Source organism: Sinocyclocheilus grahami, unplaced genomic scaffold (genome assembly GCF_001515645.1).
Source record: "Sinocyclocheilus grahami isolate Dianchi unplaced genomic scaffold, SAMN03320097.WGS_v1.1 scaffold146.1, whole genome shotgun sequence".
NCBI classification, from domain to species: domain Eukaryota; kingdom Metazoa; phylum Chordata; class Actinopteri; order Cypriniformes; family Cyprinidae; genus Sinocyclocheilus; species Sinocyclocheilus grahami.
In genome coordinates this window covers 1,947,137-1,964,277 of record NW_015505325.1, presented here as the reverse complement: position 1 = coordinate 1,964,277, position 17,141 = coordinate 1,947,137, and the positions used below count along the sequence as shown (strand labels likewise).

General features: G+C 36.5%; 1 protein-coding gene across 1 annotated transcript in view; it reads left to right on the top strand.

The window, feature by feature from the left end:
• The window catches only part of LOC107591830 (copine-5-like), an 81,253-nt gene extending 68,241 nt beyond the window's left edge, over window positions 1-13,012 (top strand). Inside the window, exons 18-21 of the mRNA XM_016281099.1 lie at window positions 2,484-2,586; window positions 8,671-8,728; window positions 9,250-9,323; window positions 9,864-13,012. Coding sequence (XP_016136585.1) covers window positions 2,484-2,586; window positions 8,671-8,728; window positions 9,250-9,323; window positions 9,864-10,052 — 424 coding nt within the window. The 3' untranslated portion in view covers window positions 10,053-13,012. The remainder of the gene's footprint in view (window positions 1-2,483; window positions 2,587-8,670; window positions 8,729-9,249; window positions 9,324-9,863) is intronic.
• The last annotated feature ends 4,129 nt before the right edge of the window (window positions 13,013-17,141 follow it).

Below are 17,141 nucleotides of genomic sequence, written 5' to 3'. Positions count from 1 at the left end.
TGGACTCAAATGAATAGAATATTGTCCTATTCAAATCTTTAAGTTAAAGTCTTTGTTCAGTCGAGCAACATTTTTTACCATGACAGACTCTATTTTGAGTGGTGGCTTTACAGTTTTGGAAAAACAAAAGATCACATTTTAGCTGGTGTTGTAGGACTCATTGGCTAAAAGTTCATAGCCAGAAACTTAATTGATGGTCTTTTGGAGATGTAAAGGTCACATTTACTATTGTTTGGAAAATTATCGAGGTCAAAATCTAGTCATTACAATAGGAATCTGCACAACCCGGAACTTCGCTTGAGTACAAAAGATTTTCCTACACAGATTTCACAATGTGTTCAAGTTGGTCACGCAAATTTGTCACTGTAATCAACAAAGTGTCACTCATGTGTACTTATATATAAGCTCACTGTTTAGGGTACTGCTACTGTTTGCATATTTTTTTAAGCTGTCCCAGGTACTAAAATATGAAAGCAAGTTTTGACCTTATAGTAAAAAATTAAGCTGTCAGATAAAAATGTAAATAAGAAATAAAACCATAGTGTGCAAAATAGATACAATTGTGATACATAGTCATCAGGGGCGTCATGCACTCTTTATTTTGGAGGGGGCACGAGTGGGGAGGGGGGGGGGGGGGGGGGGCGGGGGGGGGGGGGGGGGGGGGAGTAGTCATCATGTGACACACAGCAGCTACAATAGCACTTATGTTCTTATGTTTTATTTATTTTTTCCCTTTTTATTCTAAACATTCCCAAACGCATTAACTATATCATGAAATATCTTGATTCTCACCTATGTTAGTTGATCTATAGTGGGCGATGCTCAAAGTAGCCTAATAATGTAATCTATTAACTATGCATAAAAACCTGTTTACTTAAGTAACAGATATGGGTGTCATGCCATAACATAGTTTTAATACGACTGACTTTATATTTAATGTGAATTTAACATTGAAAGATAATGTGAATAAAAACATTGCAAGTTAGGCTACTAATCATAACACTTTCATTGTACAGAAAGAGAGCAAAGAACATTTACATTATTAAAGAACATTTTCACTGACAGCCTAGAGTTCAAGCACTCTCAAAAACTGCCATTAAAATCACTGAAGCTGTTTACACTGTGAAATGAATATCTTACTTATTTATACACACATCTGCACTTTACTGTTTCTAACGAGAGAATTCGCCAGAAAGAAGTATTCAGTCAGTGACACCGGCATTTTAGCAATGACTCATCTGAACGCCTCTGATTGGTCTTTGCATTCATAAGCTCAACAGCATCGTGTGTGATTGGTTAATGCGCAGTGCTGTACAAACGCGTCTGTCTCTGGCGCGCTGAACGTTCTAATCACGCCGGTGTGATTATATGAAATATAGAAAACATTTTTCGGCAATTTTTTGTCTTTTGGAAGCTGCATTCAAAATCCACTTGGCTCAAAAATCTGAGGGGGCACGTCACTTTGAATGGGCATGACGCCTCTGATAGTCATAATTGTAAGAAACAAAGTAACGTATGAAATATAACATTGCAATTGAGAAACAAAGTTAAAATTGTGAGAAAAATGTGCAATTGTTAGAAAAAACAGTTGTGAGAATGTTGCAGTTGATAAACAAAGTCACAATTGTAACATGCATTTTGGGAAACAGAATTGTGAGATATAAAGTCGCAATTATGAGAAACAAAGCTGAAATTGTGAGAAATAGTCGCAACTGTGAAAAAAATAATGACAACTGTCACTGCAGTTATTGCAGTTTTGAGAAACAAAGTCCAAACTGAGTTATAAAGTAGCAATTATGAGAAACAAAGTCACAATTATGAGATATAGTCACAATTATGTGCAACAAAGTGACAACTGTGAGCTATAAAGTTGCAATTATGTGAAACAAATTCGTAATTGTGAGCAATAGAATAAAAAGTACAAGAAGTCGCAATTACAAGAAAATAGATGCACTTGACTTTTTCTGTATTCTGAAGCAGACACGGGCTTCTATATACACGAATACTGTAGCTAATGTGTTAGTGATTGTATGTATTTGTCAAAATTAACATGTAGATGATTTAACAAGCAAAAAATATTTGTTTCTTGTTGCTGTGACCGTGTGTGGACCTCAGAGAGGCCAGATCTCCTGTCATAGCTTTTGTAAAGTGAATCATTTGCATCACAAAGAGCATTATGGGATTTTGATGAAGGCAGAAGAGCTGTGTCAATAACACAGGGACATCCCAGAGCAAATATATATATATGCATGAAGTTCAGCACTGAATACTAAATGTGCATTGAGGATGCTCATTTTTTCATTATTCATCCTCCATGTTAAAACAAACATGTACCAGCATGAAGAGATTTTCATATTTTGGTTATGGTTCATTTGGGTGATTTGGATAACGTTTTCTGCTAATACGTTTGTTAATATGAAAAGGTGACTGTGTGTGTGTGTGTGTGTGTGTGTGTGTGTGTGTGTGTGTGTCTGCACACACAGGTATGCTGCAGCAGTTCAAGACGGCTCACAGTACTTTGTGCTTCTCATCATCACAGACGGTGTGATATCAGATATGGCTCAGACTAAAGAAGCCATCGTCAATGTGAGTTATCCTTGACCTCTCTCTCTAGCCTACTGTCCTCAAAAACAGTTTGTCTCATCATACTCTGGTGCAACACTGCATCACAAGTGCCCCAGGCAAAGTCTACGAAGAGTTAAGGTGCTTTTTGGGTCTTCCTGAGGTCCTCTCTGCACCTAATGGGATTCATCTGTCACCGTTGCTATTGTTACCCAGCAGACTGGATTTAAAGGGAATTTGCGACTGTTTAGTCACATTATTAAAACAGCCACACCTTCCTTTTAAGATCTTGCCTGCTGCTCTGTCTCTTCTTCACCCTCTACCCATGATGCTTTGGATCTTGGTCTTTGGTCACACGGTAAACATTTCTGCACTGACTGATATGGGTTCATGCACTTTGAATGACTTGAACACTTCATGTGCGTTATTCATTTCTATTCCCTGAGTGATTTTTATTGAAGTCCGCTATGGAAATTCCACTCATGTGCTCTTTTCTGTTGGTCTTTTTAAAATGATTAGATAAAAATGAGCACTTTGAAGTGTTTCTCATATGCACTCTCTCACTCTGACTGCTGATTCGCTCCACTCACAGTGATTTGGCCTCTTATATATATACTAGCTGAAGTAGCTGAAGCGAAATATAGGTTAATTCCATGGACTGAATTGTCATTGGTTTTTGTCATCACTAATTTTGACCATTGGTGTTCTTCGAACAAGAGTAATTAGTAATTACTCCGTAATAACCATTTCCAGTCATTAGTTTTGTCTTGTTTCCCAATAAAAATATCTAAACATCTTCAAATAAATAAACTTGAGAAGCAAAGGTACATTTTTTAAGTCCCCTATATCTATATTCTTAGAGCAACTGAAGTTAAATGTTTTTCTAAACTTTATTTGGAGGACTACTTGTGCACAATGCACATTTCTTAATATTAAGCCTAAAATGTGCTTCAATGTCACTATTGATGAGGATTGTATGATCTTTGAATAATATCCGTCTTTAAATGCAAGATATTTAAAGTGTATACTTGAAATAGTTCCACTGTAGCACAATCAAATATACTTATGTATATCTTTAGTTTGACTTCAGCACTACTTCCGCACAATTAAAATGCATTAAGTACTAAATTAATTTTGGTAACACTTTATTTTAAGGTGTCCTTATTACACGTTACATGGACTTACTATTATAATAACAATTAATTATGCATAATTACATGTAAGTAACCCTAAATCAAACCCAAATCCTAACCTAACGATATAGTAAGTACATGTAGTTAATTAATATTACTCAGTACTTAAATAAACTACACGATGGCGCCGACGGTGATGGCTGCCTCCGTGGCGTGCTCCGCAGTTGTTTTTATGTTTTTGTTAGTTTGTCCTGTCTTTAGTTATATCCCTGCAATCAGTTTCACCAGAGACGAATTGCTGGACATTAGGAAGTACACACCACCCGATATTTCACCAGTTTTCGATTATTCGGATGTTTTGCTGGACATTGTAGTCGGGGGAGCTGCTACGCTGATCAAGCGCTTCAGGACTCGCAGACGGGGGAAGCGAGCCGGCGCGCTCGTGAAACTCAGACAGCGCGGATTCAGAACGCCGTTGCTGAGCATCCATCTGGCGAACCTCCGCTCTCTACCCAACAAAATGGACGAACTTCTTCTGCTCTCCCGGACAAATAAGGATTTTTCACACTCTGCTGCTCTGTGTTTCACGGAAACCTGGCTGAAAGACGCCATTCCGGACAGCGCGTTGAGTCTCCCGGGCTTTCAGCTGTTCAGAGCGGATCGTGATGCAGAATCAACGGGGAAATCACGCGGTGGCGGGACATGCTTTTACATCAATGAGAGGTGGTGTACAGATGTAACTGTGCTAAAGAAGATGTGCTGTTCAGATCTAGAAGTGCTCTTCATTAACTGCAAGCCGTTCTATTCGCCACGGGAGATTTGCTCGTTCATTCTCGTGAGTATCTACATTCCTCCGCAAGCACACGTGAGTTCAGCTTCACAGAAACTCGCAGATCTGATCACAGAGACAGAACAACAACACCCGGACTCTGTTTTAATCATTCTCCGAAATGTATAATTACACTGCACCTTAAAATAAAGTTTAACCTTAATTTTTTTCCAATTTAGCAGACTTTAATTATACCAGTTTATCATACCAAAAGTACAATTGCAGGGTATTTTATTAAGCACATAAATAACTCAATGCATTTTTTGTATACTTAGCATGAAATAAATGTAATTCAAATACATTTTAGTACATTTATTTTTCACCAGGGCTGCCATTTCTTTGTAATTAATTGTAAAATATACCATCAATTTCTGAGTGAAAATTGTGTCTACTATTTTTTCAGTGTATATTTAAACATCCTTAAAATAAAAATATATATATAAATAAATAATTTACTTGAAGAATGATTGCATAAGAAATTAAGACTTATTTTCAGATATTACGTTTATTTTTCTCACCCCTATTGGCATAGTTTAAAAAAAAAAGTTGAACTTCATAAAACTGAGTTAGATTTCTGCTTAAAATAAGAAAACAACATTTGTCAGTTGAAATAAAGAACAAAAATAATTAATTAAATAAACATATTTAAAGATATTTGATATGAAAAGTCTTAATATCTTATTCAGTTTTGCTTCTCAAGTCAATGTATCTAAGAATATTTCAGTATTTACTGAAAATCATGACAAATAGTGATTAAAAGAATGATGTTTCCAGTGTGTGTGTGTAAAAATTATGTATTTAATATTTATTAAATCTATTAAATGACTCCAAAGAAGTTTTATCCTCACTGATACCAGCAGATGTGCATGCTCAAGCAGTCACTGAGAATCTAAGAATACACTGAAGCCAAGCAAGTGGTTATGTGGCTCAGCGGACAAGAGAACACTGTAATTCACAGAGTTTATTATAGGCTAGCTGCAAATGTGTCACATCACATAATTCACAGTAATCTGCACTTATTTCATGGCTGAGAAAAAAAAAAAAAAAAAAAAAGTCGGGAAACAAGAGGGAGAGGGAAAGTTAACAAACAAGTGAGCAAGAGAGATTTCAAGAGAAGCACTTGAAGGAAAGACCTACAGGAAATAGAGCAGTGAATACATGAAGTGTGTGTGAAATGTGTTTGTTTAGACTCATCTTCCCAGCTCTATTTCTTTCAACACATGACTGCCTCTGTCCCCCGTGAGCATTTCCGGGAATGCTGACCTACTTCCAACCCCATAAATATGTTTTTATAATCCTTGCCCATTGGCACCAAGCACTCAATGTCCTGTCTGCACAATGCATACAGACAGGAGTGGACTGGTAGACAAAATCAGCCTGGTTCCAATACCATCCCCATCACAACACAAGTAGATAGAATAAGTATTGCCTATTTATTTATGTATTAGGGGATATACTGATATATAGGGGGTATATTGATATACCTTGATGATATATTAAGAATTTCAAACTAACTCAGCATACAGTTTAGAGCGGCTTTCCCTCCTGTAAGTTGGCTGTGCTGGTTAATGCATTTGTGACATGTTTTCCAGAGCTCATAACTTTTATCTTGAGATTCTGTCCTTATCTGTAAATGTTAGAAAGTCATGCAAGTATTTCCATTTTGCAAAAAGGCTTGTCTTGACAGCAAGTGAGTATCTGTTAGACTTCACAGCCTTCACTTAAGGAGCACGGCGCGTGCACACATACACACACATATATATACAAATTAATATTTTATTAATTGAAAAAAAAGTAAAACAGCTAGTAAAACAGAGTCAGCTGACTGTGTATTTCAGAAATAAGAAAACACAGTGAAAACCAATATAAATATATGTCATTTATTCATATTGATTTCCTGTATATTTATGTCTGTAATTCTGAAAGAAGCAGTCAGCTGATTCTACTTTAGTATTGTTGACAATTTATGGAGTCAATCTTTTGGTTTCCTACATAAAGCTCAAGGATTATTGAAGGAATCAATCTCTGAATCGTAGTAATTATATAATTCACTCATTTGGTTTGATTAGCTCTCCAGGCCCCACAGTTTAGGGTTTGTTTGTGCTCTGTGTGTGTGTGTGTGTGTGTGTGTGTGTGTGTGTGTGTGTGTGTGTGTGAGTGTGTGAGTGGCTCTTTTTCATCTTGTGTGATGTGTTTTTGTGTGGCCCCCGGTGAAATTCCAATTCTAACCCCATTACAACCCACAAACTTATCAGTGTGACTGAGGCTGTGTGTCCAGCCAGCTTTATTTGTCAAATTATTCATTCCTCTCAACAGGCTTTCACGGGCCCTCTGGGGGAGTACTTTCAAAATTCAAACCCTCAGGAGCCTTTAAAGGGGTGGTTCACTGGGTTTTTTCTAGGCTTGATTGTGTTTATGGAGTGTAGTCTAACATGTGTTAACGCTTCGTTTTTTAAAAAACGCATTATTTTTCACATAATTTACCTTTCTTCCACACCTCTCTGTCCCTTCTCTGAGAATCGGGCTGATCATTTCCTTCTTTTATGAAGCCCCTCCCTCAGAAATAGGCGATGGGCTCTGATTGGTTAGCTAGCCCAGTGTGTCTAAACGTCCTGCCCCTCACCTCGGCGGCATTGCGCGTCCATGTTTAAGGCTTCTCATAACTGTGTGAAAATAAGCATACAATTGTAACAGTTCATTGTTGGAGGTGAGCTGAACGAGAGAGAGAGAGATAGAGAGATGCAGAGCGTGTGCAGAGCAGGGGGACGCGAGGAACAGTATTAAGAACCGCTGCTTTAGAACATTGATTTTGAAACTTGTGAATCCATTAGAATCGTTAGAAGACAGAATCACGATTCATATATGAATAGATTTTTACGTGCACCTCTAGTTTTCTCTTCCTCTTCTCTAAAGCAGCGCAGCATGGCCTCGCCCCCTTTGCTGCCTTTTCCCGAGGGCGGGGTTTATCTGGGTTTGTGATGTCACAAGCAGTAACTCGTTGTAGTCCCTACCAGCCGTTTTTGTAGGCATTAAACTGCCAGAATTTTAAAAGACGATATCTCCATTTGCATTGAACTTTCAGCTTTGTAACTTTGCAGATATTGTTTATGCTCAAACAACAACATTAGACACTAACTAACGTTAAAAAAGTGAAATCGCAATGAACCACCCCTTTAATATTTCTATCAGTATATATTTGATATATTAAAAGTATATTTCATTATAAGCTCTTCAGATAACATTTCATAGAAATCATGTTTTCCCCTTGTATGTATTTCTTGTATTTTAGTCTTTCTGCTGTGATCATGTGTGATGCATTATATGCAATTACTTTTCATTTCGAATCACTGGGAAGTCGCTTTGGGGAGAAAGTGAGTTTTGTTTCTCTGAGTATCTTGTGGTTTTCTGGTTATCCGTTGTCACTGGTAAGCAGCCTCTGAGCTGGCTCAGTAAAGACTCACTCTTTACTTCTCTGATAAAGGGCATTTGACCTGTCAGTCAAGCATCTTATCAGGAACAGGGACAGTTAGCACAGAAGAGAGAATGTTGATCCAGGAGGGTCTGAATAATGCATAGCTTTCACCTCACTGTATGTGAAAAAATCACGCTGTCAAAATATTCTATTCAAACCATCACAGTCAAAGTCCTAGCGTTCTTTCAAACCCGACTGGCTTAACATGTTCCGAAATAACCTATTTTCTTTGGTTACTGATATCAAAAGCTGTGTATAACATTTATAAAATGTTTCAACTTTATTGTCATTAAGTTAAAACTTGCTATCTGGTAAAAAACCTGTAAGGGTGAACCGTAAAAAGTATATTTATTTATGTGTTTGTTTTGTGGTTTACATTAGATTCTTATGACTGTAAAACAACAAAATGATACAGTAAAATTGCTGTAACACAATGATACCAAGTCAATGTAAATTAAAGATATAATTTTCTTCAGATTATTATTTTTTGGATTGTACTGTCCGATGTGTTTCTTTGACTAATCAAATTAAGCATAATCTTAAACTTAAAACATACAGGTTAGTCCACCATTACAGTAAATTTGAATAATCTTATCAAACAGGAATTGTAGGATTATATCAGAGCATGTCTGATCATTATCATGACATATAATTAGTCTTCTCTGTTTTCTCAGGCGGCAAAACTACCTATGTCCATCATTATTGTTGGAGTTGGCCAAGCTGAATTTGATGGTAAGACCTGAAACTAATCTTATTTAGTTTCATCTTTATATCTTCTTCTATATCCTCGTTCTCTTTTCTGTTTAATTAGTCTTATTATATTTCATGTACTGCAATCATAAAAAGAAAATGTACTGCATAACCCTTTACTGCTTTTTTTGTATTGTACTCAGCATCTTCCTAACTGTTTCTTAACTATCAACTCAGCTAATAATAGTATTCCCACATAGAGGGTTAAAACTTGAATGCATTAATGCAAATTCACAGTTTGCACTCATGTAAAGTAGAGTTTCTGGATGAAAAGTCACCTAATTGGGAAGGTTTAGGGTTTCGGACTGATAAGCAGATGTCAACACGCAGATCTCACAGCTGTTCAATATAATTTGCATGTCCCACCATCTGCTATTAGTATTTGTGTTGGGCCTTTCATAATGTTCCAGCAAGGAGGTACATTTTGGTGTCATGCTGGGGCAAAAGGCTCCAGATTGTTTTATTGGCTAAAGGACAGATAACACAATGATCTCACTTTTTAGCCATGGTAGAACTGGACGGCGACGATGTAAGAATATCCTCCAGAGGAAAGCTGGCAGAGAGAGATATTGTACAGGTACATATCTCTATATATTTGTCTATGTATGAATTTATGTTTGACAAGTGACATATAATAACTGACAAGTGGTCAGTTATTCAGAAACAAAACAATGACTGAGTCACAAATCATTCACTCAACTCATTCAAAAACACTGAAATCAATATACATATATATATATATATATATATATATATATATATAAATAATATGCACTCATCTCAGCAAAATATTTATGTAGCTTAAGGAATGTCAAAGTAATATAACTGTTTGGGGAAGTTTCTTAAGGAATAACTTTTGGTGACCTACATTTACAGGCATCTCAGATTTAGAGAACACTGAGACATCACACTTGAAAAAAATAACTCAGGCTAACAAACAACAACAAGGCTTGTGCAGCCTGTAAATAATGAAAGAATCCAGAGTATTTTTTGTGAAACAACCAGGTTACATTGTTTACATGGGTATTTCAGTTAACTACGCAAAAAAAAGGAAATGATTCAGGGAATAAATAAACACCTTTAACTAACTACTTTCTAATCTGATCTGTGCCTGCAGTTCGTACCATTTAGAGACTACATGGACAGGACGGGAAACCATGTCCTGAGCATGGCACGGCTTGCCAAGGATGTCCTGGCCGAGATCCCGGATCAGTTAATCTTATATATGAAGTCAAGGGGCATCAAGCCCAACCAGACACCACCAGACTACAGCCCACCTGGGTTCAGCCCAACCCCCACCGTATGAGTTTATCCAGCCTGCTAAAAGAAAACAGGCGATGCTGTCACCACCAATTTGGATCTCATTCAAAGCCAATACAACTGATTCAGTGTGAGGCATCTAGGAAAGTGGATGGTTTCAATTCCCAGTTTTTGGATCTAATACACTGGGGAAATTGAAAACTGTATGTGTGTTCTGGAGTTTGAACTGTAAAGGACGGTTCTTATTGGATTGTGAGTTTGTTTCCCCCCTCATAATTTCTTTACAAATTAGCCAACACTATGAAAATTTATAGTTTGGATCAGTCTCATTCAGATTCATACGTCCAACTGTGCTGGATATATGGAGAGTATCTGTGCAAGCAATGCAATTTTCTGCTTATTTAACATCTCTAACATTTCAACATCTAAAAAACGGCATGTGAGGACTGTGTGTTATATTAGGAAAATCTTCCTCATATCCACCAGAGGAGGAAAAACAAGAGCATCACTAGAAAATGTGATTTAAGAAAATTGTGAAATTGTAAGTGGTTGTTTGAAATATTATACCCTGAATGAGTAATTTGTTTAGTGAAATTGTTTGATTTGTTTCTAGAATTTGTAGATGGTTTGTGTCATGGTGGTTTTATTTTTCCACCGGCTTTTGAGCAAAGTCTTTTTAGTACAAAGTAATATTTCCCATTGCGGTTTCCTATTCATAGCTTTTTAGAGCTATGATAAACAAGATTTTCTATTCTTAAGCATGAAATCCAGGTAAAACCAATTGTACATTGCATTAATACATTGTATTAAATGTATTTACATACTTCAGATTAAATCAGTTAAGAAAAATCCAGTGTAAAAGTGAAAAGCACAAATATTTTCTTAAAGCTGTCAAATTTGTAAATGTTAATCAGAGGTCACAAATTCAGATTCATTACACTGTAAACAAACTGAAATATCAGGCACAATCAGCCCTCAAGAACACCAAATTTACTTTCCAGCACAGTTTAATTTGTCCCGCCAATTCCTTGCTCTGGAGCCGGTATATCTTGATATTGTACAGCAACTCCTCAGACGCATGTTAGCTATCAGGGGAAACACGAGAGATTCCTCGCCACTCGCTGCTAAAGATGATTGGGGATGAGGCAGCGTCTGCTGTTTTTCATACAGCACTGTCTGACTCACCTGCAGCTGCCCGTGTCCAGCCTGAACCTTTGCCCTTTCATTCCCTGGATTCACCCTGGAGTTTAAAACACTTTTCTATTCTTCACCATGGCAGGAATTATTTTACTGGTTTCAGAAGATGAAAGACACATTGCATGCAGCTGAAATTGCATTACCCGCAGCGCAAACATAATGCCATTTTGTTTAAATGTTCTAGCTTTGAATCATTTATAGCATTGGCATACTGACCGGATAAGCATTGAACACAATTAGTTTAATAAACTTGCCTTACATACAGTAAGTTTACATTAAAGGTTAATAGCAAGCATAAATTAGAAACAGTATTTTATATGCAGTATTATTACTAAGGAAGCGCATATTGATTTCCTTTCTAATTTTACAACCATTAGAGGCTTAAGACGTTCAGTTAAATCTCAAAACATTTACTCGTTTTGCATACACAGCCTTGTATACAGCCTCTTTTGTCTGAGGTTCATTTTGAAAATTAATAATAATCACTATTCTCAGACAAATCTGTATGTATCAGTAAATACTGACTGTCTTACTTTTTTTTTTGGACAGCAGGGCCGTTTATACTTGTTCTTACTCAGTTTTGATACATTTTCTCCTTGTCCAGTACATTTTGACATCTCTGCTTGTTTGTCCCAAGTTGTACCAGTGTTTTGGTTTTACGACATCTATCTGTTAATATAATGTAGATTATGAACTGTGAAGATTAACTGCAGTTTTATTTTTAAATCTCCACTGGTCCTCAAACTACTAATTTGTAAGGGAGCACAGATGTTTACAAAATGTGATTGCCTCCTATTTAACCCACTTTTACAACATGAATGAGAATGTTCTTTCACAAAGAACAATAAATTTAGAAAATCTGCTCCCGGATTGCAAGACAATGTGTTTAAACACACCTTTCTTTTACCCTGTGTTATTAGCACACCTGGAGTTACTGAGAATGGAGTGATCCATCAATCAATTAGGAGGTGACGATTAAGCCTGGAAAGGGAGCATTGGGTGAAAGGGTCTGTTTGAGAGAGTTAACAGGTGTATTGATTTTAAAGGCTTATTTACTCTTCACTGGATATTGTTAATGGCTAGTTAATAACTAGTAGATAATAGTCCTTTTGTTGTTGAGAAGAGAGTCTTTTTTTGTTTTTAAAGTGTTTTTTTTTCAAGGGGCTTTCTATTGCATTCTGTTTCTCAAATGTAAACCTGGAAATTCTACTTGCATAAACATAACCTTTTTTAATCCAATTTAATATTTATGAACGCATTGCTGCTAGGTCGCTTGTAAATCCAAAGAACAAATTACAAGCATCCTGAAACACATGTATATCACGCTCCAGGGAATGTTAATGGGTTAATTTTATGGCTTGGTGTAAATTTATCAAATACTGTTTTTCCCCCACTATAATAAAGGCAGTAAGTCATATAGTAGTGCACAAAAACATTGCAAAGAGGTAATAGTAGAAAAGGTGTAAATTATGTGTTAAAGATATGGCCCTTGTCCAGTGCCAGCGTTCCCTCTGTGAGATATGCATGATTGTGCCAAAATGGCAGATGGGTTCAGTGACAAACTGGCCTATTGCTCTGTGTTTAGCCTCTGCTGCTCGCCTCATAACTGACATACAGAGCATGACGCATCCCATCCTTGCTGGATTCCTTTTCCTTCTCTCTTTTTCTCTTCTTCTTTACCTCTTTTTATCTCAGTCGATATGCATGGTGAGCTATTTCCAAACCGAACATAGAACATTGCTGTTGTCATTCCCGTGGTCTGTGAAATTTGTAATGATTGCCTTAAAAATTACAATGAATAAAACAATGATTAAGTTTTTCGAGAAGATCAGAGAGAGATTTTTTTGTATGCATGAGTTTCTTCTTCATGAATTCCCCATCAGTTACAAACTGTAGCAGTCTATTACAAACGGAAGCAGCCTTTAATGGGAGAGCAGAGATTTTCTCATGAATTCATGTTAGATGCCACGGCTGGGCCCTCCAGAGACATGTCCATGTCCATTCGCTTTAGTTCCTTTGTTTGTCACATTCATTCTGAGCAGAGGTGTAAAGAGTACCTAAAAACCATACTTGAGTAAAAGTACAGATACCATACAGTGAAAATTACTCCACTACACAAGTCACCAATTCCAAAACAACTTGAGTAAAAGTATTAGAGTATCTGGTATTAACAGTACTTAAGTATTTTACTTATACTAAATATAGGCTCAAAGATGCACTAGTCAAAGAGACATGCCAGTAAAAAACTGTAACGTTGTGGAGAAGCTGCGGAAAACAGGCAGAGGCAAGGATCTATGTGCTGGTATTTAATGGAAAAACTAGAACAAACAATAAGGCAAAAACCAAAGGGAACAAAGAACAGAATGACTGGCAAACAAAAAAACATTACATTCAACAACTCACAAGGAACTAAAGAAAACTAGGGCTATATATACACACTGGGGGCTAACAAGCTTAACAAATACTTTCAGTGACCTGTAAGAAGCAGTATCACGTCTTTTGTAGCAGAAATAAACTGCTGCAGAAAAAGCTAGGTCCATGCAAAATGTAATGTGTAACTGCAACACTCATTTCAAATGTAGTAGAGTAAAGAGTACAGATACTCATTAAAAAATGTAGTGAAGTAAAGAGTAAAAGTTGCTAATATCTTTGATACTCAGTACAACTATAAAGTACCCAAAAAGATACTCAAGTACAGTAACTAATTACATTTACTCCAATACTTTACATTCTGATTCTGAGTGATTAGTCACTATTCTGTCTGGTCACGGTGTTTAGATGATGTACATGGGCGAGTTTCCTCTCCTCAAAGGATCAAAATACCATTAAATGTCAGTAGATAGTTTTTTGGGGGGCTGACACTGCAAAAGTTCCAATCTATGCTCTGTTCATTATGTTTACTTGCTAGTTGCTGAATGCTAAACAATTGCAATTAGTGTGGTCGATTTTGTTTAGGCTAAAATAGACTGACTACAAAGGGCCATCTTGATGCAAATAGAAAAGTAAACTCTAAGTTGAGAGAATTTTAACTAAGTGACAAGTATTCTTTAGACTTGTCCTTTAATCAAAGTTTTTTTTTTGTCATTGCCGAACAGCAGCAATGAAGAGAACTCGCCGTCCAATCAGTTGGCTTCCTGGGGCGGGTTGGTGTGTTTCCTTCCTCAAAGAGCACCTGCAGAATTTAATAAGATTCACTTCTGATACATCAGCTGCATCACCTGAATTGAAGGAAGGAAGGATGGGGGTGGGGGAGATATATTGCTGATACCGAGTTTATTTGTTTTCTCTCTCTCTAACAAAAATGCATTTGCTAAATTGCCGTCCTGCTTCTTGAGGCCTTCAGCTGCTCTATAATGAGTGGAACCCTTTGAAATAAAAAAGCTATTTTTCAAGTTACCAGGGGGGATGGAGACTCACAATTATGACAGACTGACTGATGGTCCCTTCAAAGACCACCATATCGGTTTTGAGTGCTAATGCCAAATTAATTCCACAAATTGCTGTGAAGAACCAGCAAAATCAATGGCTTTCTTTGGCAACTGCTTCCCAAAAGAGAAGAAGAAGAAAAACATCTGAAAGAACAGATCCAAAGCATATCCCGAACAATCTGGGAGAAACATCCTACACCAAAACAAAACAGTGACAAAACAACAGAACAGAGATGGATGCGTACATACTTTCATGGGGTTTTGCCATATAGGACCCACCCAAGTAAAATCACTCTTAATTATTATTTTTTTTAATTATTAATTTTTCTAATCCCTAATGTTATTACAGTGAGTATTCCTCAGTTTAATTCCATGTAGACTAAAGACACAGTGACCGAAGTTGAGCAGCTCTGAGCAAAGATTCAGTGACAAGCAACTTGTAGTTCAGTAATTGTTGATTCAGCGGCTCTGATAGATTAGGTGAGTTCATTCAATGAAGTATTCCTCAAAGTGATTCAAACCGGTAACTCCAGCGCGTGTGTTTTTTGAACGATTCATTTAAAGAACCACATCGTGAGAGTCATTTGTTCGTGAATCTATAAGATAGACTAATTACGTTTTAGCCTATGTTTAAAACGCGCGAGGAGCGCCACGTCGCTTATAAGGCGTGGTCTACGAGAAATATGGAAATATGTAAGTAAAAGTTATGTTCACCAACAAACCTGTTCACTTAATTTGAGAACTTTGTGTTTTACGTCGGACACCCGATTTGAAACCCGCCGCTATATCATTCATTTAACGTTAGTGGCGCGCGGGCAAAAATATAATTGTTCTCGTGTGTCTTTTGTTTTGTTTTATTTAATTAACGCTAAATGAATAATATTAGTTGCTGGTAAATAGCGTTGGCCGTTAAAGGGCTTTGCAGAAACGAGTCATAGCTCCAATTATGTTAAAATTCCAGTGGTATTGCTAAAAGCGCTATTAGAAAGCATCTCTAGATTTGATTGTTAATCTATCAGGCTTTTGTCTGTCTCCGTATCAGTAGAGATGTCGGTCCCCTTATAAGACACATGTCTGAAGGCAGACAGGTCTAAGGTCATCAACATGCTGGAAACACTTATGCTCTTTGTCAACATGCCGTAAGCAGCCTGGCTTTTAAAACGCAACACAAAAAGTCACTCCAATGAAAAGCATGAGCCCGAAATAAAGAAACCAGGGAACATTTTCACAAATGTCATCTGAAATCTGGGGCATCAGAAGACTAGAAAAAATCCAGTCCTCACTCAGACACATTTCACTGCACCTAATAGGCTACACATTTTTAAATATGTGTGCAGTGTACAGTTTTGATATTCATCTGTTTCATAAATACAGAAGTAACAACACCTTTGGCAGTGCATTCGAGCTGATCAAAATAATCTCACCTAAAGGTGGAAATGGAATAAAATAGAATAAAATCTACATATTCACAATCAAAAATACATGAATGAGGGATTTTTTGTAAATATCTCATTTGCATGTTAATTTCAGGCATGTTTTAGCCAAACAGCTGAATTAATTTGCAAGTGCAGCGAGCAGTTAAATGCTTTTTTTTCTGCTCAGAAAATTTGACAGACTTGCCACAACACATTCACTTTTTTTAACAGAATAACTTCATGCATTATCATAAGCCGACTCACTTAATCATTGGATTGGTGTTCTGTGCTATGAGAATAAATGAAACTATGCCAGGCTAACCTAAAATAAAATTAACTAAGCTGATAAAACTGTCAACAGCTGGCGCTTTTCATGAATATAAAACACTTTGGTGTCCTTAGAGTTTGACACCCAAGAAATAACATAATTGGAACTTTTTACTGCATGGTGGAAATAATCTTTTTTCTCAGTTTTACACAAATTGCATTTTTATTATTATTATTATTATTTTTTTTATAAGTCTTGTCTACTCATTGATTTTTATGGATGTATTTATTTGATATTTCTTATTATATTGTTTGATTTTGTTGACTGCTAGGAAAGAACAAAATCACACAAATCAGGGTTTTAATGATCAAAATTTGATTTGGCAACAAGGCTGTAAAAATTGCATAACAATAACTTTGCAAGAAAGATGCCGTTTTTTCATAACATATATTGATTTTATTGTTTATAATTGAAATTGCAATACTGGAAAACTATGAGAGAGAGATAGTTTCCAGAAAAAGCAGCAATATTATAGTGCTCTGGCCACCTGCTATCATTTCATACTGGATGCAGTTGAAGTTAACAGCTTGGAATACCAGAATGTCAAAAGAAATTTAAAGGACATGACAAATGTTTTTAATTCCTAAGTGTGCTTGATCTCCAGTTTGACACTTGAAATTTACCAAATATAAAAACACTGGTGCAATAACAAAATAAAATAAGTTAAGCAAAACAATATCAAGTGTAATGAACAGAACATGTAATACAATTTTTTTTGAGCGATTTAGTGACTTTGTGCATGTCTTCAGCTTAATACTTGAATATAT